Source organism: Dendrobates tinctorius, unplaced genomic scaffold, assembly GCF_039654945.1.
Source record: "Dendrobates tinctorius isolate UK_male_01 unplaced genomic scaffold, ASM3965494v1 ptg000016l, whole genome shotgun sequence".
NCBI classification, from domain to species: Eukaryota; Metazoa; Chordata; class Amphibia; order Anura; family Dendrobatidae; genus Dendrobates; species Dendrobates tinctorius.
Window position 1 is genome coordinate 19,261,417 of NW_027361684.1, and position 27,818 is coordinate 19,289,234.

At 44.8% G+C, this 27,818-nt stretch overlaps 1 protein-coding gene across 2 annotated transcripts in view; it reads left to right on the plus strand.

Annotated features, from left to right (window-relative positions):
* HIP1 (huntingtin interacting protein 1) overlaps positions 1–27,818 on the plus strand; it is a 198,371-nt gene that overhangs the window by 136,937 nt on the left and 33,616 nt on the right. The window contains exons 14-23 of one of the 2 annotated variants that reach the window (XM_073565545.1): positions 261–444; positions 2,768–2,856; positions 5,987–6,103; positions 9,004–9,105; positions 10,275–10,407; positions 10,489–10,575; positions 13,405–13,494; positions 21,455–21,591; positions 23,794–23,904; positions 27,353–27,411. In XM_073565545.1, coding sequence (XP_073421646.1) covers positions 261–444; positions 2,768–2,856; positions 5,987–6,103; positions 9,004–9,105; positions 10,275–10,407; positions 10,489–10,575; positions 13,405–13,494; positions 21,455–21,591; positions 23,794–23,904; positions 27,353–27,411 — 1,109 coding nt within the window. The remainder of the gene's footprint in view (positions 1–260; positions 445–2,767; positions 2,857–5,986; positions 6,104–9,003; positions 9,106–10,274; positions 10,408–10,488; positions 10,576–13,404; positions 13,495–21,454; positions 21,592–23,793; positions 23,905–27,352; positions 27,412–27,818) is intronic. The other variant, XM_073565546.1, reaches the window with a different exon arrangement.

The window sequence follows — 27,818 nt, forward strand, 5'->3', positions numbered from 1 at the left end:
GCTTTATTTGAGGATATATTTTACAAGGTGTGCGTCATTTTCATTGGTGACCACAACGTTTTGCCATATTCAGAAGAGTCATGAAAGCTGAGTTATTGGAAGCTGTCTATGTCAGGCCTCACACTGCAGAGCTGTTTTAGCTGTCTCTGCAGTCGCCCATTCTCTGTGGTCACCAGATAAGTGTTATGGAATGCAGAATAATATTAAATTCCACAGAATATATTTTTTAGTATGATGATAATCAGATTTTTGCATTGCAGAGTCATCGGTTGGTTAGCAATCTGAGGGGTCGAATCCAAGAACTTGAGGCCGAGTTAGCAGAGCAGAAACATCTGAGGGAGCAGGCAGTGGATGAAAATGAGTTCCTACACACAGAGTTGGAGGAATTAAATAGGAAGAGAGAGGATACTGAGAAAGCCCAGAAGAGCCTAACTGAAATAGAAAGTAAGCAGCTAATGTTTAGATAATTTATCCTCTTGGGAAATTAAAGGTGTTGTCTGGCTTTATGGTACATGTCTGCAGTCTTTCTATACAGCTGTGCTCAAAAGTTTATATACCCCGGCAGAATTTTTGCTTTCTTGGCCTTTTTTCAGAGAACATGAATAATAACACCACAACTCTTCCTCCACTCATGGTTAGTGGTTGGGTGAAGCCATTTATTGCCAAACTACTGTGTTTTTTCTTTTTAAATCCTAATGACAACCCAAAACATCCAAATGACCTTGATCAAAAGTTTACATACCCCATTTCCTAATACCGTGTATTGCCCCCTCTAACAATGACAGCTTGAAGTCTTTTGTGGTAGTTGTGGATGAGGTTCTTTATTTTCTCAGATGGTAAAAGCCTCCAGTTCCTGTAAATTCCTGGGATATCTAGCATGAACTGTGCGCTTGAGATCTCCCCAGAGTGGCGCAATGATATTGAGGTCAAGAGACTGAGATGGCCACTCCAGAACCTTCACTTTGTTCTGCTGTAGCCAATGACAGGTCGACTTGGCCTTGTGTTTTGGATTGTTGTCATGTTGGAACATCCAAGTACGCTCCATGCGCAGCTTCCGGGCTGATGATTGCAAATTTTCCTCCAGTATTTGCTGATAACGTGCGGCATTCATCTTTCCTTCAACTTTGACCAAGTTTCATGTGCCTTTGTAGCTCATACATCGGCAATCCACCTCCGTGCTTTACAGTAGGAATGGTGTCCTTTCATCATAGGCCTTGTTGACCTCCCACCAAATGTAACCTTTATGGTTATGGCCAAAAAGTTCAGTTTTGGTCTCATCACTCCAAATTACCTTATTCCAGAAGTTTTGAGGCTTGTCTCTGTGCTGTTTTGCGTATTGTAGGCAAGATACTTTGAGGCTTTTGCGCAGTATCGGCTTTCGTCTGGCGACTCGACCATGCAGCCCATTTTTCTTCAAGTGCCTCCTTATTGTGCATCTTGAAACAGCTACACCACTAGTTTTCAGAGAGTCCAGTATTTCAGCTGATGTTATTTGTGTGTTTTTCTTTGCATCCCGAACAATTTTCCTGGCAGTTGTGGATGAAATTTTTGTTGGTCTACCTGACCGTGGTTTTGTTTTTACAGAGCCCCTGATTTTCCATTTGTTAATCACAGTTTGAACACTGCTGACTGGCATTGTCAATTCCTTGGATATCTTTTTGTATCCCTTTCCTGTTTTATACAGTTCAACTACCTTTTCCCGTAGATCCGTTGACAATTCTTTTGCTTTCCCCATGAATCACAATCCAGAAACATCAGTGGTTGGATGAAAGATGCCAGAGTCTGTCTGGATCCCAGAAACTCACTCAGCTTTTATGCACACACACTGATTACAAGCAAACAGGTCACAGGTGAGAATGTGACCTTTAGCAGCCATTCAAACCCATTTGTATCAACTTCTGTTCATGTTATCAGGCCAAAATCACCAGGGTTTGTGAACTTTTGATCAGGGTCATTTTGATGTTTGGGTTGACATGATTTCAAAAGAGAAAACACAGTAGTTTGACAATAAATGGCTTCACCCAACCACTAACCATGAGTGGAGAAAAAGTTTTGGTGTTATCATTCATATTATCTGAAACAAGGCCAAGAAATAAAAAATTCTGCCGGGGTATGTAAACTTTTGAGCACAACTGTATGACATTCGGCAGGCTCATGACTGCAAGCATGTAATTTGCATACATGTGGTCACATCCCTACTAGACATGCGCAGCCTTGCTCAATACACTTGTAATGAGCGAGGCTGGACACATCTAGTGGGAATGTGTCCAGAAATATGCAAATAGCACACTTGCGGTCACATGACCGCCTGCTTTGATGTCTACAAAGTTTATCGCCTAGCTTTCCTAGGGAAAGGAAATGTTCCTAAGGCCCTGTTCTCATTTAACGTATATGTAGGTAGAAGCTCCCAACCCATGTATTAAATTCTTGGTGACACCGTATTATTATTTGTTTTTTTTCACTTTTGCCTTTCAAGAGCCATTACTTTTTTTTTGTTGACCTAGTCGTATGAGGGCTTGTTTTTTTGCATAATAAGTTGTAGTTTTGATTGACACCATTTAATTTACCATGTAATTGTACTTAAAAAATAAAAGAACTCTCTTGTGTTTTAGGTTTTTTTTGTATATCGTTCACTTAGTTGTAAAATGTGTAGGCAGCAGTTATCAGTCGTGCCAGCACTACCTGTCTTTAATGAGCTAATATTCTGTGGGCTGCTAATGTGAAGACCATATAAATTAATGATTAACCTCTTCCTTTTCTTTTTCAGGAAAATCTATAGCAAATGAGCAGCGATATACCAAGCTGAAGGAGAAATACGCTGAGCTGGTTCAGAGCCATGCAGATCTTTTGAGAAAGGTACTTACGGTAATTCTTACTTTTTTAAAGAAGGAAAGAGTAATAAATGCCTACTGGTCATCTCTTGTTTCGGTTATCTCCTGGAGAAAGGAAGGACAGGTCAAGTCCCAGTTTCTCCTGCTGGAGAGACATCCCCATTCAGATATATGGTTTGGATTTTTCAGTTGGAGTCATTTCTTCAAATGATCTGCTCTGTGTGAACGTAACCTATATTTACGTTGTTCCATTGACATGAATAGGACATCACTCCAGTATCCATCATAGTCACCTACTAAGGGAAGAGTCACACGGCCGTATAACTTGGACGAGAATTGCAACCCAATGTTCGGACTAGCCGTCAGCTCTCCCAACCTGAACGTGACAGCTGCGTTGAATTACATGCTGTCACGCTCAGTTCAAAGAACCAATGGCCAGTCCAAGCATTGCGTTGCGCTCCTCGTCTAGGCCGTGTGACTCTTCTGTAAGTGTACAGCTTGCGGGTAAAAATTGCAGAAGAGACTGCAATGATCGTTGAGTGCCATGGCCCTTTGAACTCATGTGCAGCACCTTGGAATCAATGGTGCTATATAAATAATCAATCATAATAATAAAAATAAATGGGAGGTGCAGGACATTTGACCGCCAGTGATCAGATTTTAAATGATAGTTATGACCCAGGATGAGCCATCAATATGTAAGGCTAGTTTCACACTAGCGTTTTTGAGCGCAGCGACGGCCTGCGCACGGCCGCCGCTAAGCCCCGCCACCTGCCGCACCACCGCCGGTAGCTCCGCCTACTGGCGCAAGGCGCTGCATGCGCCCTGCGTCCCCTATCTTTATCACTAAGGACGCAGGCCGTGCGCAGTATGCGTTTGGCGGCGCATGCGCCTTTTTGACGGTGCGCCGGCGCAACCAAACTGCAGCAGGTTGCGTTTGGCGCAGGTCGGCGCACCGTCAAAAGGACGCATGCGCCGCCAAACGCATACTGCGCACGGCCTGCGTCCTTAGTGTGAAACTAGCCTTAAACCTGGAAACTCCCCTAACGTCAATGTACAATCCTGAATTTTGCTTTTAAAGGATAAGTACATTCAACATTTTGATATAAATACTCCTGGAAGACTGCCATTTTTCTTTTTTTTTTTGCTTTTTTCTCTCATTGTCTTCCATGAGTCATAACTTTTTAATTCCTTTGTTGCAATAGACTTATGAAAGTTGTTTTTTTCGGTTCCATGACAATTGTGTACAAGATAATTGTGTACGGACAATTGTGTACAGAAAATTGTGTACAGGCCAATTGTGTCCAAGGACAATTGTGTACAAGGACAATTGTGTACAGGGCAATCGCCTTGTACACAATTGCCTTGTACACAATTGTCATTGTACACAATTGGCCTGTACACAATTGTCTGTACACAATAGTCCGTACACAATTATCTTGTACACAATTGTCCTGTCACCGTTTTTTTCAGGATGAGTTGTAGTTTTGAATGATACCATTAATTTTAATATATAATACACTGAAAAATGGGAAAAATTCCAAATGGGGTGGAGTAAAAAAGAAAAATAAAAGCAGTTCTGCAGCAATTTTTCATGGTTGCTTATCTAGACTGACAGATCTCCCTATGTATGTGTATAAGGAGAGGCCTGTCAACCTAGCTGAGCAGGTGGGGAGAGGTCTCAGTAACCTATCACCTGACTCCCAGCCAGTTTTCAACTACCATATATTTTTCTAAACTTCCCCATGTTTCAGAGTTAAATATGCAGTACGTTCATGTTTGTAATGAGGAGGTCGGTCTTTAATTCATGCTATCTATGGCTCAGGCAGCATGGATAACGTTGATAGGTTCCATATAAAAGGGGCTGTCTAGGTTAGGTGGGTTGTCTACTGTATCTCCTGGTCTGCATCTTGGCAGTGAAAATGACCATTCTCCCTAAATTGCTTTATCTTTCTGGGACATTACTGATTCCAATCTCCTGAAAATATTTCAAAGCAGTTCAAGGAGTTATTTCCCATATGATAATATGCATCAAACAATAGCTAAACCAGCTAAGTTGGCCAAGAGGCAAGGGGAACATATGTCTGTCCCAAACTTTGTATATTAGAATACACATTAAGGCTGGGGTCACACTTGCGAGAAACTCGCACGAGTCTTGCGTCTCAATACCCTGCACTGCCGCCCGCACTCGGGACTGGAGTGTGCGGCTGCATGTATTTCTATGCAGCTGAGCGCTCCAGTCAGAGTGCCGGCGACAGTATTGGCTATTGAGCCGCGAGACTCTGGCGAGTTTCTTGCAAGTTTGACCTCGGCCTAACACAGAGTTCCTGCTAGCATTTATCAAGTTGATGGCCCCAGCCCAACCCAACTCACTTGCTCAAACTATTCATGCCCCCCAGCGCACACTATTAAGGCCTCTACTAGGGATATGTGACACACTTACACCAAGAGGTTTCCTCTCTCCTTTCCATCCTCCCCCTTTCCTTCCTTTTTATGTCACTTAACCCCCGAAAGTAGATTTCATTTTCTTGAAATCAAACATTTTGCCCAAAATCCTTTATCAGGCTTTATAGTCTCAACATCCACAACATTAGTAAGGTTGGCACCTCCACTTTAAGTCTTTTTTTTCACTAATATTTTCCATTCTGCACCAATGCCGATCTGGATAATTTGACCAGACATATGTACTTGATTGCAGCACAGTGGCTCAGTGGTTAGCACTGTAGCCTTGCAGGGCTGGGGTCCTGGGTATAAATCTGACCTAAGATGACATCTGCAAGGAGTTTATATGTTCTCCCTGTGTTTGCATGGGTTTCCTCCGGGTACTCTGGCTTTCTCCCATGCTGCAAACATACTGATAAGGAATCTAGATTGTGAGCCTCAGTGGGTACAGAGATGATGATGTCTGTAAAGAGCTGTGGAATATAATAATGGAACACAAGTATATGATTAGATGCGAGTAATATTATGGTCAAACTTTAGGTGATACCACAAGAATTGAAATCTGTGAGAGGATAGATAAGACCTCTATATGTGATATAAGGAGAATCAGTGAAAATTACTTTGGTCTCATACTCTGGAACCCCTCGTGAATGTTTTCCTTTTGTCATGAAATTCCTATAGAAACCTAAGTTATTGCTATTTTTATTTGTTAGAATGCTGAAGTCACAAAGCAGATGACCGTGTCCCGGGAAGCTCTAGGGGACGTGGAACGATCCAAAAAAGAGCTTGAAGATTCATACCAACGTGTGAACGAGCATACACAGAGAAAAGTATGTTCTCTGTGAACGTCTCTTAAAGGAGTTATTTTATAATCAGGGCTGTGGAGTCGATAAGCCAAACCTCTGACTCTCGACTCCTCAATAAACATGACACTGACTCCACCAAAATGGCTCCGACTCCATGACTCCAACTCCACAGCCCTGCCAGGGCTGTGGAGTCAGTAAGCCAAACCTCCGACTCCAATGCCGAATCCTCAATTTCCATGACACCGATTCCACCAAAATGGACTCCGACTCCTTGACTCCAACTCCACAGCCCTATTTATAATCACATTTTTGGTTATTGTGTGCTATCGGCATTTGTGCATCATAAAGAAGAGTCCTGTATGTATATGTACCTCCAATCTGGCAGAATTATGACATGTTGCCATCAACCTAGGCCATCACTAGTATATACTAAGAACTTACTTGCCATGGCTGCTGATTTCCCTGAATGATCTACTGATCAGATGTTTGCCCCAACAGATGCATTGTAAAGGAAGCTGTCTGTGATGACATAGTTCCTTTATGATTGACCACTAGTGTTATAACAACTGTGTTGCTGTAGAATTAAAGTAGTGAATATGCTCTGTAATTACAGAGGGAATCTTAAGGCCATGTTCACATGATACTTATGGATTTCACCCTGCTCAATTGAATAGGGTGAAATACACAACTCAAATCCACACAAGAATCAGCATGCTGCACATTTGAAATCCTAAAAATGCTTTGTTTTTGGATTTTTTGCTGCAACGTTCAAATGGGATTTTCAAAACTCTATTTTCCTGCATTATACTGTAAATTGATGTGGCTTTGTAGCGCAGAATCTGCCCCGCAAGTCCAGTGCCAATTCCGATAGTGTGAATGTAGCCTAATTTGTGTTCACTGCAAGATCATCTCAGCCTAGAGATCTTCATACAGAGATTGTTAAGTTTGATAAGAAACCGTTCACATTGGAGGTTCCCCGCAGATGTTTGCAGTAGTCCCTTAATGAGTTCCCTCACAAAGTGCATTTGTCAGGAAGACAGGTAAGGCTGGTTTCACATTTGCGTTTTTTTTCACGGTAATTTAGCGCTAAATAGCGCATGCGTTTTTTTTCCCTATACTTTGCATGGGATGCGCTTATGTGCGCATACACATGCGTTTGTACGCGTTTTACCGCGCATGCGTTTTTTTTGCAGTATGCGCTCGGGCGCACAAAATGCAACTTGTTGCATTTTTTGTGCGTCCGATTTGCCTCAAAAAAACGCATGCACGCGCAATGCGTTTTTTTACAGCAAGACACCCATTATAAGTCTATGGTGAGCATATGTGCGCATTGGCATGCTTATGTATGCGTTTTTTTGCACATGCGTTTTTTTTTTTTACCATTAGTTTAGACAATGGAATTTAGGGGTTTGGGTAAAGTTAGGGTTAGTTAAGGGGGGTTAGGGTTAGGGTCAGGGTTAGGGTCAGGGTTAGGGTTAAGTATGGTTTGGTTAAGGGTTAGGGTCAGGGTTAGGGTTAGGGTTAGGGTCAGGGTTAGGGTTAAGTATGGTTTGGTTAAGGGTTAGGGTCAGGGTTAGGGTCAGGGTTAAGGTTAAGTATGGTTTGGTTAAGGGTTAGGGTCAGGGTTAGGGTCAGGGTTAGGGTCAGGGTTAGGGTTAAGTATGGTTTGGTTAAGGGTTAGGGTCAGGGTTAGGGTTAGGGTTAAGGTTAAGTATGGTTTGGTTAAGGCTTAGGGTCAGGGTTAGGGTCAGGGTTAGGGTCAGGGTTAGGGTTAAGTATGGTTTGGTTAAGGGTTAGGGTCAGTGTTAGGGTTAGGGTCAGGGTTAAGGTTAAGTATGGTTTGGTTAAGGGTTAGGGTCAGGGTTAGGGTTAGGGTCAGGGTTAGGGTTAGGGTCAGGGTTAGGGTTAGTAAAGTCATGGTTTGGGTAGTGTGAGGGGCCACCTAAAAATGTTGGAAAAAAACGCAAACGCGGTAAAAACGCGCTAAAAACGCATACAAACGCATAAAAACGCTGCGTTTTTTTCATGCATGCTCATAAAAATGCTTGAAAAAAACGCAGCAGTTGTATGCTTTTGTATGCGTTTTTCAATGCGTTTTTTTGCGGGAAAAACGCGCTGCAAAAAAAAGCAAGTGTGCACCAGGCCTAACAATGACGCTTCCAGGCGCTGGATGACACCTGTCACTGTAATGTACGCTCTTTGTGCTATAGTATAATAGGACATGCAACATTAAATACCATGTTGAAGGAAATTGAACTCATTTCCCACTGTAGGTGGTAGAAACAAGTTGGAAAATAAGCAAGTTGGAGTTAGGGGCAAGATAATGAATTAACATTTCTAGAATACCAGTCTAAAGAGAGGCTTAAAATGATTGTCCAGTTCCGCAGGGAGGTGAGCGGCACTGACGACCTTACCGTGCCAGATGATCGCCAGGACACGCGTATGATCGGCAGGTATCTTGCATGGGTCCTAGTGTGTCAATTAGGCCGGGGTCACACTTGCGAGAAACTCACAAGTCTCGCGTCTCAATACCCAGCACTGCCGCCGGCACTTGTACCAGAGCGCTCAGCTGCATAGAAATACATGCAGCTGCACACTCCGGTCCCAAGTGCCAGCGGCAGTGCTGGGTATTGAGATGCGAGACTCATGCGAGTTTCTCGCATATGTGACCCCAGCCTTAGACAGGTGATCGTATCCCGGCTAGCATCTGACTCTCAGCCCCGCTCACCTCCTAATGTGAGTGACATCGGAGAACCCCCTGAAAGGGAATCCTCATTTGTAACGCCAGTGTAAACATATTTAATGCTCCAGATTAGCACATTTCAGTATACACATTTTATTGCACCCAGTTATCAGTTTTGAGAATGGGATATCCATTAAATATGGAAAAGTCATTTTAACCTTTTTTTTCTCTCTATTTTTAGGCACAGGAACAGATGCATCAGATGGATGAACTACAGGAGGCGCTAGAGAGCAGCAAACAGGAAGTTCAGCTTCTTCAGAGCAGCATAGAAACCTCTAAACAGGTGAGAGCAGAACAGTAACCTCCTGTATCATTACCTGTTCTCTAACAGCATGTAGTTTCACCTTATACAGTTTTTTTTTCAGTACAGACTTATAGATTTACTTTTTTGTTACTTTTACAGGATTTGGGGATCATTTCTTACTTAAATGTGTGTATTTTTGGCTCCAAATCACTTTTGTATTACAGTCTCATGAACATTTTTTGACTGTTTGGCTTTGACAGCCTTTTTGTATCATTGTACATAGCAGAATGAGTCAACAGAGATCCATGAGTGAGCTTGTCTGACAGCAGGACATGCAACCACTATCCTGAATCATATTCTAAGCTGATTTATGAACAAATCAAAGTTGAACTTCAGAGTTTTCCAACATAAGGGCTCATACTTGCGAGAGACTCGCAAGATTCTCGTGCGAGTCTCTCGCATGAACCCCCGGCACTGGCACTTGGACCGGAGCGTGCGGCTACATAGACATACAGGCAGCGCATGCTCTGGTCCGAGTGCCGGCGGCAGTGCCAGGTTTTCATGCGTGAGACTTGCATGAGAATCGTGCGAGTCTCTCGCAAGTGAGTATGAGCCCTTAGGGTGTGTGCACACGCTGCGGTTTCTGCTGCGGTTCCACAGCGGTTTTGGCCGCTGCGGACCCGCAGCAGTTTTAGCTGCGGTGTACAGTACCATTCAATTGAATGGGAAGCAAAAAACGCTGTGTAGACGGTGCGGATTTTTCCGCGCGGTTTAGCTGCGGTTTTGAAACCGCAGAAAGAAGTGACATGTCAATTCTTTCTGCAGAATCCGCAGTGGTTTCCTATCTCCACCATTGTGGAGATGGTGAATCCGCAGACTAAACCGTAGATAAACCGCAGATCTTTTGACCTGCGGTTTTATCTGCAGTTTTTGCAACATTCGCGCGGATGAATCCGCAGCGTCTGCACACAGCCTTAAGGTTACAAGCGACTTGCAAAAAAAACAAGATGGTGACTTATTTGGCAACAGTGAGAAATATTGTTCTTGTATTTTCCCTGTAGGAGCATCAATAACGATTGACTGAGAAACATTATTCAGTGTGTCAGACTGTAGTCCTGACCAGTGGATCGGACGTCTCCATTTTTATCTTCTCTATATATAACTATGCATTATTACAGAGCTGATCGCACTCTTTTATGTCTTTTCAGGATTGTCTCTCACAACTTAAAGATCTTGAGGCGGGTTTTCTACAGCGCCTGATGCAGGAGGTGGAAGGAATCATCCAAGAAGCGCTGCAGCAGCTAGATGAACCTCTGTACACCAGCGGCAGCGTCTCTACAGGTGAGGGCACGCTCCCAAGAACATCATATTACCGTGTGAGGAGCTGACTTCTTAATCCACTAATCCTGGATTATTTTTCAGACTTTTTAATCTCCAAAACGGTTGCAGCAGTAGACAGCACTGAGAAATTAGATGAGGCTTGGAAGAGACACATGTCGGACACTTCAGGTGAGAAGAAAAGATGGGAGAGGACCAAAAGCTGTAAAGAGTGTAGCAGGCAAGTGGAGGAAATGCACGGCAGTCAGACTGGACAGGTGGCAAAGGAGAACAAGGGAAGACGCACTGTTGTAAAATGCAGGAACTGGAAGGATTTGCACACTAAGCATGATAAGTAGTGATGAGCGAACGTGTTGGGATAAGGTGTTATCTGAGGATGCTCATGTGCTAACGAGTGACTTCAGCATCCTCTAATAATGTTTGAGCCCTGTTCCTGCGTATCTCACGGGCGGCTGTTAGACAGACACAACACATGCAGAGATTTCCTGTTTGTTAGACAATCCGTGCATGTGTTGTGTCTGTTGTACAGCCATGAGATATGCACCTGCAGAGACTCGAACATATTTTTGGAGCGCGTCGAGGACCTGAGCATGCTCAGATAACACCTTATCCGAGCACGTTCGCTGATCACTAATGATAAGTGATCAGAGTTGACTCTATGTAGCCATGTTATACCTTCACAGTGATGGAACACTTTATTAGGGGATTTTACTGTATTCTTCTAAAACAATTGCATGTAAGAGGCTTCTTTACCCCTGTTTATTTCCCTACACATGTGGAGTACAGATGATGGCAGTGAAAGGGTCAGCGTCTGCCTCCTCCTCTGACAGTTTTGATTAGGACTTGCTCACACCACCTGTTTAATCGGACAAGAGCTATGTGCAGTGCAGATCTGTGTTTGTTTCTTATACCAATTCGGCATGTTGCGATTTGTCTCATGAATCGGACCAGACTCGCCCATTCTAGTCTACGGGTGCGCAGAAATCATCGGACTGCACTCGGATGACATTTGAGTCGGACCGCAACATTTTATAAAGAATTTCATGCAAAAAATGTCAGCAAATATTACAAGAAAAAAAAAAAAGGAAAGTGACTTAAATAAATCACAAATCATAGATTGGGCCTTAAAATGTATTCTATGTAAATACTCACTAATTGGATTTCAGCCACAAGGTGGTAGTATTGTCCTTATACAGATACACTAATGACTACTACAAGGCTTGTGTAGCTATGAAGATTATTAACCAGTTAGTACCAGGGATTTATTACATTGGGAGAATTTACAAGTAATTGATTGCACTAAATATATAGCGTCTCCAGTTTTGGTTCTTCTTCTCATACTTGCTTGCTCTGTGCACAATCAGTATTGACTTTCCAGTTTTGTATTATTAAAGCTTAGTGATTGTATAGCAGATAGTTATGCATGTTTGTGATGTTTTTTAACTCCTTCACAGTTTTCAGTAGCTCTGCTTGCTATAAGGGTGTGTGCACACGTTGCGGATTCTGCTGCGGATTTGACAAAATCTGCAGGTAAATCCGCAGGTCAAAAGACCTGCGGTTTATCTGTGGATTTATTGCAGATTTGCAATGTCATGGAGCAGGTGCCAAAGCGCAGCGGAATCCGTACAAAGAATTGACATGCTGCGGAAAATTCCGCACCGTGGGCACTGCGTTTTTCGATTTACTAGAAGGGTACTGTACAATGCAGCAGAAACTGCTGTGGATCTGCAGGGCCAAATCCGCTGCGGATCCGCAGCAGAATCCGCAACGTGTGCACACAACCTAAGGGTATATACTTTTTTTCTTTTTGTTTACATCTAGCAGTTGACAACTTAGCAATCATGTCTGTTCTGTATAATATAAATCCCCTTAATGACCGGACCAAATTTTTGAAATATTACCAGTGTCCCTTTATGTGGTGATAAATCTGGAACGCTTCAACAAATCCCAGTGACTTTGAGATTGTTATCAGTGGCACATTATAATTTATGATAATTGTCTGTATGTTTTGTGTTTGTTTTTAAAAAAAAATATAAAAAAATTTGACAAAAAAGTAAAAAAAAAAAAAGTGCAATTTTCAAACTTTGAATGATCATCCCTTTAATCCAGATAGTCATACCATAGCAAAACATTAATAAATAACATTTCCCACATGTCTGCTTTACATCAGCACCATTTGTAAAATGTTCTTTTATTTTGTTAGTCTTTTAGGAGGTTTAAAAATGTAGCAGTAATTTTTCATTTTTTTTCAAGGAAATTTACAATATTTATTTTTATAGGGACCTATTCAGGTTTGAAGTGACTTTAGGGGTCCTATATATTGTAAAATCCACAAATGTGATACCATTTTAAACAGCACCCCCCTGACATATTGTTGAAAACTGCTGTCAGGTAGTTTATTAACCCTTCAGGTGATTTTCAGGAATTAATGTAGAGTGGCATGACGGGAATGAAAAAGTGTTTGTTTACCACCTAAATGTCACTAACTTCTGAACTGGCCGCTATAGCCGGGAGACTCTAAGGCCGCTATTTGGCCGTGAATTGCCATGGCAAACATCAGGACCACACAATCATGATCTCTAGGTGCCAATGGGGTTAAATAGGAAGCCCCCACACTCTGTTAATCATTTATTTGATGTGGCCACTATTGACAGCAGCATCTAAGGGGTTAAACAGATATGGACGGTGCCAAAACTGATCGTTTGTGATACAGCAAGTTGTCAGCTATAGTGTACAGCCGACAGCTGCTGGATTGTCACCTATATGGGGATGGTAGTCTCTTATATCTCAGGTGAGTAAAAAGACATATTGGGGGTCATTAAGAGGTTAACGTACTATATCATGGTCCTGTATAGAACATCTTCTAACAAGTTCATCCTTTCTCAGATACTCCTATTTGGAATGAACATTTGGGGATTTTGCTTGTTTTGATCACTGGTGTTCTTATCATTTATCCCCAATGTGTTATAAATCTGTCTCCTTCTTCTATTAATTTCATAGGTGTAAATACCCTGCTGCCAAACCTGGTCCAGTGTGCTCACAGAATAAGTGATGTGATCATGCAAGGAGCCCAGACGAGGACGTCTGACAGTGAGTAAATGACGCGATTCATCTGATGTACTCCACACATTTCTCCAAAAATCTAACATTGGTCATATTTTAAATTAAAATTATAACTTTTTGTCCATGCCCGATTTTTCTGAATCCTACACACATATGACAACCTCAGTAGCTGGGGCAATACTTTGCATTACCTACCTGATACCGCTTCTCAGTTTAACATTATGGATTTTCAGAGGATTTGCTGTTGTTTTCTCTCCTTTTTCGGAATCGGGTAACCTTGTCTGTTTGTCTGTAATGGATGCCTTGTAAAATCCCCCCCATTGATCAGGACCCCTTTAGGAAAGTTTCAACGCAAAAAGACAAACATTTTAATAACCCCTTCGTGACCGGGCCAATTTTTTAAATTCTGACCAGTGTCACTTTATGTGGTGATAACTCTGGAACACTTCAACAAGTCCCAGTGTTTTTTCGTGGCACATTCTAATTTATGATAGTGGTAAATTTACATTGATATATTTTGTGTTTATTTATAAAATATATCAGAAACTTGACAAAAATGTAAAAAAAAATTGCAATTTTCAAACTTTGAATGATTATCCCTTTAATCCAGATAGTCATACAATAGCAAAACATCATTAAATAACATTTCCCACATGCCCGCTTTACATCAGCATCATTTTTAAAACGCTAATTTATTTTGTTAGCCTTTTAGGAGGTTTATAAATGTAGCAATAATTTTTCATTTTTTCAAGGAAATTTTTAGAAAATTTTTGAGGGACCTATCCAGGTTTGAAGTGACTTTAGGGGTGCTATATATTGGAAAACCCCAAACATTTTACCATTTTAAAAACTGCAGCCCCCTGACATATTGAAAACTGCTGTCAGGTAGTTTATTAACCATTCAGGTGATTTTCAGGAATTAATGCAAAGTGGTATAGCCGGAATGAAAAAGTGTTTGTTTACTACCTAAATGTCATTAACTTCTGAACCGTCCGCTATAGCCGGGAGTCTCGGCTGCTATTTGGCCATGAACTTCTATGGCAAACATCAGGACCACACAATCATGATCTCGGTGTGTCAATTAGATTAAAGTGCAAGCCCCCACAATCTATTAAGCATTTATTTGATGTAGTCACTTTTGACAGCAGCAACTAAGGGGTTAAACAGATATGGATGGTGCCAACACCGATCATTTGTGATACAGCAAGTTGTCAGCTATAGTAGACAGCCGACAGCTGCTGAATTGTCACCTGTATGGGGATGATATTCCTTTATATCTCAGGTCAGTAAATATACATATTGGCTGTCACTAAGGGGTTTTAAAAGAGTCATGTCGGCGCTGAAGTCTGTATCAGGAATGGCACAGGTCCTATTTGGTCACATTACACTACAGAGAAAAACTGTCTTCTCTAAAACTTGCAGATTTTTAATGTTTCTATAGAAATGAGGTGCTCAGAGCATTGTGGGAGGGCCGCATGGTGCATAGCCCCCTTTTCCCATCCACAGCTATTTGAGCACCTATGGATTTCGGCACATGATTATTAAAATGGTGATCCAGTGAAAATAAGTTAGCACTTATCCATAGGATAACTTGCTGACTGGAGTGTGTCCCACTGCTGGGACCCACACCGATGGGCAGATCTAAGAGATTTTATACCTCATGGGGAACTTTTACCTCTGTTACAAAATTGCTCAACAAGTCGGATGTCCGACAACCGTGCCATTAACTCTCAATGGGGCTGGTGGAAAATGCAGCACTAGCACTCAGCAACCCCATAGGCAATGAATGTAGTGACGGTCTGCCCATCCTAACGGGTATAAAAGTTGCCTGAGCTGTGGATCGGTGCAGGTCTCAGAGGTCGAAAAGATGGATTTTTGGTTCTTACCGTAAAATCTCTTTCTTGGAGCCTTCATTGGGGGACACAGATTACCATGGGTGTATGCTGCTGCTGCTAGGAGGCTGACACTATGCAAAACAAGAAAATTAGCTCCTCCCCGGCAGTATACACCCACCGACAGGCACCAAGCACCTCAGTTGGTGAAAAAGCAGTAGGAGAAGCAACGAGAAAACTCTAAACATATGTACCAACCCAACAAGGGATTCTAAGACCCAACACGGTACAACTTAAATAGGGAGGGTGCTGTGTCCCCCAATGAAGGCTCCAAGAAAGAGATTTTACAGTAAGAACCAAAAATCCATCTTTCTTTATCGCCTTATTGGGGGACACAGATTACCATGGGACGTTCCAAAGCAGTCCCCAAGGGTGGGAACAGCAATAAGGAACGAAAGTAACGGAAAGGCTTAGGTCGGCCGGTGAGCCACCGCCGCCTGCAGAACCTTCCTACCAACAACAGCATCAGACGAGGCCTGGGTATGAACCCTGTAGAACCTCGTGAAAGTGTGCAAAGATGACCAGGTTGCGGCCTTGCAAATTTGCATGGCCGAGGCCTGGTGACGAGCAGCCCACAAAGCCGCCACAGCCCGGGTGGAATGAGCTCTTACTCCCGGAGGGGGTCGCTTTTCCTGAAGACGATACGCCTCCAGAATGGTAGAACGAATCCAGCGAGCGATCGTGGATTTGGAAGCCGGAAGGCCCTTCTGGCGACCTTCAGAGATGATCAGCAAGGAATCGGACCGACGAAAGGAAGAAGTCCTGGCGAGATAGACACGCAGGGCTCTAACTACGTCCAGTTTGTGGAGAGACTTCTCAAGAGGATGAGATGGAGCCGGACAAAAAGAAGGAAGGACGATATCCTCATTGATATGGAAAGCGGAAACCACCTTGGGAAGAAAAGAAGGAACGGGCCTGAGAACGGCTTTGTCCTGATGGAGAATCAGGTAAGGGGAACGACAAGACAAGGCCGCCAATTCAGAAACTCTTCTGATGGATGAAATGGCGATCAAAAAGGTGACCTTCCAAGAGAGAAGGGACAAAGGAATGTCCTGGAGAGGCTCGAACGGCGCCTTCTGGAGAGCGCCAAGAACGAGGTTGAGATCCCACGGGTCTATTGGCGAATGATGAGGAGGAGCCACGTGGGAAACCCCTTGCAGAAAGGTTTTGACCTGTGGAAGAGAAGCTAGCTCTCTTTGGAAGAGGATAGAGAGAGCAGAAACCTGGCCCTTGAGCGTACTGAGGGACAGACCCGCGTCTAACCCAGACTGAAGAAACCCAAGGATAGATGGGATAGAAAAGGACATTGGGAAGACTCTTTTATCATCGCACCAACGGAAAAAAGCCTTCCAGTACCTATAGTAAATGCGGGAAGAGCCTGGTTTCCTGGCTCTGATCATAGTTTGAATAACCTTACTGGACAGACCTGATTCCTTCAGAATTGCGGTCTCAACGGCCAGTCAGAGACTGAGAATTCTCGTGGTAAAGGGGGCCTTGCGAGAGAAGGTCTGGACGGTCTGGAAGCCTCCAGGGGACGTCCGCGAGCATGTTGACCAGTTCCGCGTACCAAGGCCGTCTTGGCCAATCTGGAGCGACTAGAATCACTGGTACGCCTTCCGATTTTATCTTTTTGACCACTCGAGGGATCAAGGCCAGAGGCGGGAACAGATAAGGAAGTTGAAATTGGGACCACGGAGTCACCAGTGCGTCGCATGCGACGGCTAGAGGGTCCCTGGACCTGGCTACGAACTGCGGCACCTTGTGGTTCATCCGAGATGCCATGAGATCGACATCCGGGGTGCCCCAACGGTCGCATATCTGAGAGAAGACTGCGGGGTGCAGGGACCATTCGCCGGACGCTAGGCTCTGGCGACTCAGAAAGTCGGCTGCCCAATTTTCCACCCCTGGAATATGGACGGCGGAGATTGTCGGAACATAACGTTCTGCCCAGCGGAATATCTTGGCCACTTCTGACATTACTTGCTTGCTGCGCGTGCCCCCCTGATGGTTTATGTACGCCACGGCCGTGGCGTTGTCCGACTGAATACGGACCGGCTTGCCGGACAGGAGGGGCTGCCAATGAAGAAGGGCCAGGAAGATTGCTCTGATCTCCAGTAGATTGATTGGGAGGAGAGACTCCTGTGGCTTCCAGCATCCTTGGGCCGCTTTCTGATGGAACACGGCCCCCCATCCTAGAAGGCTCGCATAGGTGGTGATAACTTGCCACTGAGGCGGAAGGAAGGACCTCCCTTGGAGAACTGACGCTGGCCGTAGCCACCAAGTGAGAGACTGCCTCACTCTGAGAGGAAGCCGAATAGGACGGTCCAAGGACATCGTGGTCTTGTCCCAGGCTGAAAGCAGAGACAGCTGGAGGGGCCGAAGATGAAACTGCGCAAAGGGTACTGCTTCCATGGAAGCCACCATCTTCCCCAGGACCTTCATGCAGAACCGAATGGGAATGGGAGCAGGCCTCTTGAGAGTCCTGATGCCCTTGGAAAGAGTTGTAAATTTTTCCCTTGGAAGAAAAACACGGGCTAGCTTCGTATCGAATTCCATGCCCAGAAAGGTCAGACGCTGGGTGGGAATCAGAATGGACTTCTCCTTGTTGACTAGCCAACCTAGGCGGCTGAGAGTGTCCAGAGTTATCTGAAGGCTCTGGAGACAGTCCTGGCGAGACGAACCCTTGATCAAAAGATCGTCCAGATAAGGGATGATGAGGATCCCTCTGGAGCGAAGGATGGCCATGACGGTCGCCATAACCTTCGGGAAAACACGAAGCGCTGAAGCTAGGCCGAAAGGAAGAGCTGTGAACTGAGAGTGGTCTCCCTGAAACGCAAATCGAAGATACTTCTGATGCTGCGCACAAATTGGAATGTGCAGATAGGCATCCCGAATGTCCACCGAGCAGAGGAATTCCCCGGGTTCCATGGAAGCAATCACCGACCGAAGAGACTCCATTTTGAAATGAAGAATCTTCACGTGGCGATTGAGCAATTTGAGGTCCAGAATAGGACGAAGAGAGCCGTCTTTCTTCGGGACTACAAAGAGATTGGAGTAGAACCCAGAAAACCGTTCGTTTGAGGGAACGGGAACAATGACTCCGGCGGAAAGAAGGGAGGAAATGGCCTGCAGAAAACCCGGAATCTGGGCCCGCTGTCGCGGAGGCTGAGACCGGAAAAAACCGTCTGTTCGGGAGTGAAGCAAATTCGATCTTGTATCCGGATGCGACGAGTTCTCTGACACAAGCGTCGTCGACAACGGACAGCCAAGCATCCGCGAAAGAGGAAAGTCTGCCTCCCACCCTGGAAGAAATTCCAGGTGGGGGTGACCCGTCACTTAGACGAAAATCTGCCGGAATTGGCGCCTGCAGATCTGGAATATTGTCCTCTAGATCTCCAGCGAGGAGCGGGTTTGTAGGAAGGTTTTCTCTGATCCCGCTCCCTGGTAGCGGGCGGCCGATCCCGAGATTGGGGAAGCGAAGTACTTTTACCTCCAGTGGCATCAGAAATTATCTGGTCCAGCTTTGCTCCAAAGAGTCTAGAGCCATGGAATGGCAGATTGGTAAGCGACTTTTTTGAAGTAGTGTCCGCATTCCATGACTTTAGCCAGAGGACTCGGCGTACAGCACTATGTTGCTGTTAGCCCTTGCTACGCAGCCGGCCGCGTCCAAGGAGGCGGCCAAAAGGTATTTACCCGCATGGTTAATCTGATCTGCAAGATCTGCCAACTCGTCTTGAGGAGCTGACGCTAAGATGCCTCTGCGAAGAATTTTTGCCCAAGCGGAAATGACTTTCGCCACCCAGGCGGATGCGAAAATAGGGCAGAGAGAGGCGCCAGATGCCTCAAAGATAGACTTAGCCAGAGATTCAATCTGCCTGTCAGTAGGATCTTTGAGCGATGCCCCATCTGGTAGAGAGAGCACCGTTTTTGAGGCTATCCGGGAAACTGGAGGATCCACCTCGGGAGCCTTGGACCACTTTGAGAGCAGTTCTGCGTCAAAGGGGTACAGAACGTCCAAGTATTTGCGGCCTGAGAAACGTTGCTCAGGGCGCTCCCAGTGTTTGGATAAGGTAGTATCGAAATCGTTGTGATTGGGAAAGGTTTGAGACGGAGGTCTGGCTCGTTTAAGGAGAACCGAGCATTCCTGAGGTGGAGCCTCATCCTGTTTAATTTTTAGTGTTTGGAAGATAGCTGCAAGAAGACTATCGACCATGTCCCGCGTTTTAGAAACGCTGTTCCCCTCTGAACTAGCTTCCGATTGAGAATCATCGCCTGACTGAAGGTTGTCATCCGAGGAAGGAGAAGGAGGCCTGGGAGCAGAAAGGCCCTGCGAGCTCGAGGACGAAGTGGACAGAGCCCGCTTCCTAGAAGTCCTTCCCTGTCTGTCTCTCTGAAGGTCGCGGTCAGGTGTGGACGACTCACCCCGAGAGGCGGTCGGGGCAGAGGTGGCTGAGGATAGCTGAGGCAATCGTTCTAAGACGACCTGGACCAGCGACTGTGATACTTTTGTCAAGTCAGAAACAGACTGTGACATTGTAACGGCCCACTCCGGGGGGAGAGAGGAGGGAAGAGCGCCCTCCGCCCGGGACTCTGTGCGTTCCTGAGATGCTGACATATCTGAAGGACTGCAGGAGGGGCAGAATGGGGACGACCGACCCGATGCCCACTTCTTTTTACGGCGCACACAGGCGTAAAAGGTAGCGGTGGGCCTGAAGCAGAGATCCCCTGAAGGGTTGGGCATAAGTAAACTGCACTGAATGGCCGCAGAAATTTGGGAATAACTGCCGAGGAGAGCTAATCCTTGCATCAGAGCAGAGCCTACCGAGATTCTGTGCGAGCAGCAGAAGAACGTCGAAGTGTCCCCCAAACAGCGCAGGAAGGAGTGATTCAGGCATCAGGAAATCCTTGTGCTGGAAGATGGAGGCGGAGCTTAGCGGCTGCGCCGTGACTGGTTAATAGCGACGGAGAGGGCATGGCAGAAGAGGGGGGGCTGGCAACCAAAAGAGAAAGAAGCCCTGTGATGGGCTAGAAAAGGCGCGCTGAAAGGAGCGCGCTCAGGAAGGGAGGAGGGAGAGCAGAGGACTTCCCCGCGCTGAGGGGAAAGTGAAAGTGCCTCCCACCCTGACAGCGCCGCAGCCCCATGCCCGACATACCGCGCTAAGGATGGCAATCTGACCCGGTCCTGCCGCTTGCGACGCTGCGGTGAGTGAGGAGATCCCCCGAGACTCCCTGACTAGAGCAGGGAAAGTGGAGGAACGCAAGCGGCCGTGTGAGCGCGCGGCAGGCAGAAAGGGCGGGAGATTCAAATCTGTGGACCTGAAACCAACAAGGTCCCTTCTTCTCCCATGTCACTGAAGCTTATGCGGGGCCGGAGGGAACGTACAGGCACTTACCTGACGTCCCTGAAGAGGATGACCACAGGGGCCCACGGGGAAACGGCAGGCCGCTGGGAGGGGAAGGAGTCCTCTGTACCCGCATCCTGCAGAAGACGGCTTGGAACACCTACGATTGCCGTCTTCCTCTCAGCCCTGTCCCGAGAAAGGGGTGAGGAGGGGGATTCGGCAAGGACCTGTCGGCAACCCTTATCACCTGAAGGTGATAGGGAAAAGTCCTGCCTGCGGTACTGAGAGTTGTGATGTGGGTGACACCACACTGCTCGCTCAGCCGCATGATATAGGAAATCAGGGTGATAACTATACCCTGTTTCCCAATGGAAAAAACCTAAAAGACAAAAGAGGGAGAAAATTAAAAAGTTCAAACTAAACCTGAAAGGAAAATTGGATTAAAACTGCGGATCTGGGGAGATCCCGGTCCGCCTCCTACAGACACTAAGCACAAACTGAGGTGCTTGGTGCCTGTCGGTGGGTGTATACTGCCGGGGAGGAGCTAATTTTCTTGTTTTGCATAGTGTCAGCCTCCTAGCAGCAGCAGCATACACCCATGGTAATCTGTGTCCCCCAATAAGGCGATAAAGAAAAGTTCTCACCTATTTTTTGGATAAGTGAAAATTTATTTTAACCAAACATCCCGTTTAACTTCAAATAGCCATTTCCCCCTCTCAGTATCCTTATATTGTGTAATGCTCTTCTTCTCAGAGCTCTGTGATAGCTGTCGTACATGTGGCACCGAAGCCCTGAACTATCTGTCCAACCTGAAGAGCAAAGCCACGCAGAGCGGAGCCGACTGCAGCCAGCTCACTGCCGTACTAAGGCTCATCGCCGACATTGCTCAGGTAAACTACGTGAGCCGATGCGTCTGATCATCTACTAAGCGTCAGACCTCATATTTACAGTTTAGAGGAGATAGGAAATATTACTATTAGAAAGAAATACCCCAGCAGTGTATGTAACTGTACGTACAGCATTAATTATAGATCCGATCCCAGAGAGAAATGAAAGATTGATTAAGCGTAATGTCTGCATAGTCGCTAGTCATCAGGTCTGATTACACATAGACCCTCTGGTGACGTGACCTACTTTGGTCAGAGTTTGTGTGCCAAGAACTCGAGGTCCCGGCTTCAATTATATTTTGTGTTAATTGTGAAATTTCCATGAGTTCTTGGCTTGGCACCGTTAGCCTTGTTAAGTGTATGGGAATAGGAACAACTTAGAATTTCAGTGCTAATCAGCAAATGTCAAGAGGATGCAGTGATGAAGAAGAGATTTCCATATTCATGGCAAAGCGACGTAGTTATAGGGACCTCGTTGACCTTTCTGTTAAAAGGGGCTCTCCCCATGCAATTGATATTGATGGTGTATCATTAAAATAGGTCATCAATATCAGATCAATGGGAGTCTGACACCTGGCTCCCCCATTTATTAGATGTTCTCAGCTCCAGCAGCGGCCAGATGTAAACATCGAACGGAGCGGCACAACGGCGGAGCTCCCCTTTAATATGTAGCAGCCGCTGCCGGGTTTTGTGTACTATGTTCAAAGTTTACTGACTGTGATTGTAGCAGCTTCCATCTGATTGATGATGGTGCTGGATGTCGAACCCAACCAATCTGATATGGATAAACTATCTTAAGGATAAGTTATCAACATCAGATACCCTGAGAGCCCCTCTAAAGCAGGCTTTACACAAGAGATGGATGACGGCAGATCGATGGTTTGGCCCATCGCTATCTCCGCCAGCTCTCTCTTACGCTGGAGTGCTCATTTGGCCTAGCGCTCCTGTGTTCTGTATTAGAGAGCCGCCGTCAGACATCTCTGGTGGCGGCTTATCCCAGAGAGAACAAAAGGATGAAATCGGACTTGTTGCCTCCTCAACTCCCCCAACATTCTACGTGAGGCACCCAATGCACAAGAGTGTAGCCTGAACTCATTGATATGGGCAGGTTTAGCAGGCATTAAGGCCCCGTCTCACTAAGCGATCTCAGTAGCGAGATCGCTGCTGAGTCACAACTTTTGTGACGTAACAGCGATCTCACCAGCGAGATCGCTGTGTGTGACAGCGATCAGCGAGCGGCCCCCCTGCCGGTATCGCTGATCGCTGGAAGAAATCTCTGGACATTTCTTTGGTCGCTGGTCTCCCGCTGGCCAGCACGCATCGCTGCGTGTGACAGGCGGGAGACCAGCGATCAGGTGTAAAAAATAATTAAAAAAATAAAAAATATAGTTATTCTCACCTTCCGACGTCCTGTTCAGCCATCCTGCCTCTCTCCCCGCTCCGGTCCCAGTGATCCTTTGCACGAATGACCGCGAGACTTTGTTATCCCTCGAGACCGTGACATCTCGCGGTCATTCGTGCAAAGGATCACTGGGACCGGAGCGTGGAGAGAGGCAGGATGGCTGAACGGGACATCGGAAGGTGAGAATAACTATATTTTTTATTTTGATTCTATTTTTTACAGGATGGCCAGCGATGCCGGGCGCTTGGCATCGCTGTGCTGATCGTAGGTGAAGCTGTCTGTGTGACAGCTCACCAGCGATCACATAGCGACTTACTAGCGATCCTGACACCTTCATATCGGTGTCGGGATCGCTGGTAAGTCGCTTAGTGTGACGGGGCCTTTAGTCTGATGGGTATGTGGGGCTTAAGATAAGAGCTAGAGACAAAATCAACAGACCTCAACCCTAGTCTGACCATTGCAAAAATTCAAGCCTGTTGAATTTTTTACATCTAGTTGCGCTTAACTTTGCCCTCATAGACTTCAGCAAAAGTCACGTTGGTCTTGCGGCTCACATGTGACCTGTCTGCAATTTAGCTGTTTTTACAGTCAATCGCAGCTTAAAAATAGTCGCATGACATCAGGTTGTAGACCAGTTGCCCACATGTGCTTGGCCAAACTACTTGCCTGAGATTTGCCTGCTGTCATCGTGCAGCCCTGGCCAAAATCTTCGGTTTAGGACGAGATGCTCCAGTATATGGGGGGGACTCTAATTTGTATGGAATATCGAGGTCAAGTAACATTATCTAACTGTTGTTGTCCAGGAGCTGCGGCCCCCATCTCTCGATATTAAAGAGGAGGAGCTGGGAGACCTGGTGGAGAAGGAAATGGCAGCCACCGCCGCTGCCGTTGAAACAGCCGCTGCTAGAATTGAGGTAAGAAAACAGAAGCAACAAAGAATGAAGACAGATGGAGAGATTTATCATCTGCGGACTATTTGTGCAAAATTTATCGACGTGTTGTACTATGTTTCCATAATAATAACAATCATCACCCGCTACTGGAGTGAAAATTGAAACCTTTTTTGCGGTCCTTCTAAAAACTGCTGACTTCACCACATGTGTTCCTGCTGTCGAACAGCCGTGAGACATGCAGCCACGGGGACTCAAACTTAATTTTCGAGCACGCCGAAAACACTTGGTTAGCACCCGAGCATGAGCGGGTAACACCTTATTCGAGCACGTTCGCTTATCACTAGTGGTCGCATGTCATTGCAAGCTGCACCACCAATTATTAAGGTAAAATTCAGTTTCTCCTACTGTGGTTCTAACTACAGCTGTGAATTATGAACATATATTTTTACACACCCATAGTTTATCACATCTGGTTCACTGATAGCCTTTTTTCCCTTCCAATTTTCGGCAACCCTTTCCGGTTGGGATCTTACTATTGTGTAGGACTTGTGACATACTTAAAGATTCCCATATTTCACAAACCTTACTTAGGTTGGATTTTATGTGTAGCAACTTATTACAATAGCATACATACACTGGTCTTGTTTGTTTCTCAGTGTAATCTAACCCATGAACATGATCAAAATTACTGTTATTGTGAATAGTTAAGCAGATTGAAGATGAAATAATCTCTAAAAGGGCTAAAGTTAAAGATGACACATTTCCTTTGTATTTTAGGAAAAAAAATATATATATACGGTATATTGTAATTTTTTTACATTTTAAAATTGCAAAAAGGAAAATGGGCCGATACAAATGTCAGCGCACCCTGCATGTTTAGTACCTGGTAGCATCACGTTTTGCAAGTATCACATCTTATAGACTTTTTTTTATAACTAGCCAAGAGACTTTCAATTCTTCTTTGAGGAATTTTCATCCATTCTTCCTTGGAAAATTCTTCCAGTTCAGTGAGATTCCTGGGTCGTCTTGCATGCTCTGCTATTTTGAGGTCTAACCACAAATTTTCAATGATGTTTAGATCAGGGAACTGTGAGGGCCATTGTAAAACCTTCAGCGTGCGCCTTTTGAGGTAGTCTATTTTGGATTTTTACATGTGTTTTGACTCATTTGTAGAAGCCATCCTCTATTCAACTTCAGCTTTTTTTTTACAGATGGTGTTATGTCTGTATCAAGAATTTGTTGAAATTTCATTAAATCCATTCTTCCCTCTACCCATGAAATGTTCCCTGTTCCATTGGGTACATACAATCCCAAAGCATGATTGATTCACCCCCATGCTTAATGGTTGGCGAGATGTTAATTTCCTGAAATTCTGTGCCTTTTTTATCCATACATACCTTTAATCATTGTGGACAAAGAGTTCTATTTAGACCTCATCAGTCCACAGCACTTGTTTACAAAATGCATCAGGCTTGTTTAGATGTTCTTTTCCATACTTCTTACTCTGAATTTTATAGTGAGGACGCATTAGGTTTTCTACTGATGACTTTTCCATGAAGACCATATTTGTGCAGGTGTCTCCGAACAGTAGAGCAATGTACTACAGCTCCAGAGTCTGCTAAGTCTTTCTGAAGGTTTTTTGCAGTCAAGCGGGGATCTGATTTGCCTCTCTAGCAGTACTACAAACAGCTCTAACTGAAATTTTGCTTGGTCTTCCAGACCTTATTTTGACCTCCATTGTTCCTGTTAACTAGCATATCTTAATTACATTTCGAACTGAGGGAATGGGCAACTTGAAAACGGTTTGCTATCTTTTTATAGCCTTCTCCTGCTTTGTGGGCCTTCACCATTTTCAGAGAGCTAGGCAGCTGCTTAGAAGAATTTATGGCTGCTGTTTTTTGGCACAAGGTTAGAGGAGGCTGCTTTTTTTTATAAAGCTGGGAAAATTGCATCACCTAGCCTTTCCTGATGGTGATAGTGAACAAGCCATAACTCTTAACAAGCTAATTAAGACCTAAAAACCTTGGTCAAATTTATCTGAGCATACAAATCTCCAAGTGTGCCCAAACTTTTAGGCTGCGTTCACACGTTCAGGTTTTTTCGCGTGGCGGAATCGCATCGCGGAAAAATCCTCAGCATGCTCATTAATTTGCGATATCTCGGCGATTCCGCCCACGTAGCCGCCGATATCAGCGGGACAGGCCCTAAGTCTAATCTGTATGGTGACCTAGAGGAATATAACAGCTAATCCTTCTGTTCAGTGCTGAGATAAGCCAGAGATGGCTGTGGCAGTGGCTCTCTCATAGAGAACACAGGAGCGTTCCTGTTTGGGGAATTTTAGGAGAGATAGAAGTCCGTTAAATGCTCGGTCAACTGATACCTATCTAATCTGTTTGGGGAAATATTAAAATTTGAGAGTCCTCAGTGGTTGATAAACCTTTTTAATGGCAAACTGAAAACTCTGAAGAGTCACATATTTATGTAAAACAGGGCACATAAATAATGCAATAGATAAGACAAGTGACAAGAAGCAGAACTATTAATGTGGGAAAGGGAAAAAACAGTTGTGGCCATAATTATTAGGGCAGTTCATAGATAAGGAGTGTGAAAGTTTTATTGTCCTGTGATTGAGGTCTGGTCCAGGGTTGTGATGCCCCCACGAGGTCTGAGGAGCATGTTCCTTAGTTGTTGTAGAAAGACATAAATCCATGCGACACATTCATTCCTGCACTGAGTGTGTCAAAGGTTGTCAAGCTTATACTCCCAGACTCTTCTGACTCTCTGAGATTTGAAGTTACCTTTTAATATCAGTAATTTCATGTCCGTGATGCTGTGATCAGGCATACAAAAATGTTTGGCCACAGGTAGATCTATTCTTTTTTCTTTTATTATGCGACGATGAGAATTCATCCTTGTTCTATATTTTGTCCTGTTCCCCTACATACAGACCCCCAGTTGGACATTCGGTACATATAATTAAGTACACCCCATTAGATGTGATGCTGCTGAAAGTACCTGGGATCTTGTAGTCCTGATGTGAGTTGGGGATCTTTATCTTGTCCGTGATCATTATAAATGGACATTTTACATTTTTCTGGTTGCAGGGAAACATTTGTGTAGCTGTTGGAGAGGAAAGGGAGCTTGTGATATAGATTTTAATTAGGCATTTTTTTGTAAGAAAGGTTAGAATTCCCGCATGGCTCCCTCGTGGCCTTTATGTCACTGCTGCTTCATACACAATGAAGCATTTAATCAGGCGAGTGTCTCAAGCGCGTTCTCTTAATTCTATGAGATGTTGTTATACAGGAAGTTTACCTATTGTTCTATGGAAAATTATTGTTATCATGACATCAACAATGGCAGAAGCAATTCTGCTACACCTGAAATTCAGCCAATATTGACTCTCGAACAGGTAATATTTCAGAAAGATCAGATTGTGGTGATCTCATAAACCTTTTTTTCCCCCCAGGAAATGCTAAAAAAGTCTCGCACAGACGATACTGGACTAAAATTACAAGTGAATGAACAGTAAGTGAATCAGTAATGTGCACACTGCTCCAGCATTCCTGCCAAAGACAATGAGGCAGACGTACTACAGCCGACCATACACATTAGATGGCTGTATAAAGATTTGGCCAATCCTTCGGTGGCAGCCATCTTCCCATTCACTGGTGCACTCATTCGGTGGAGTGCTTCTGTTGTCTATAAAAGAACCGTTGCCAGACATGTCTGTGGACGTCTGATTACCTGGAAAGCAAAGCGATCGGCAGTCAGGAATCAAACATTCATGAAGGACATTTCTCCTGACAATCAGTCATCCGAGGCCTCCATACACATTAGATTGTCAGCCGAATCCACTGATATCAGCAGGTTCAGGAGACATTAGTCTAATGTGTATAGGGTCCTTAATACCAAGCAATTGTTAGACAATGAAG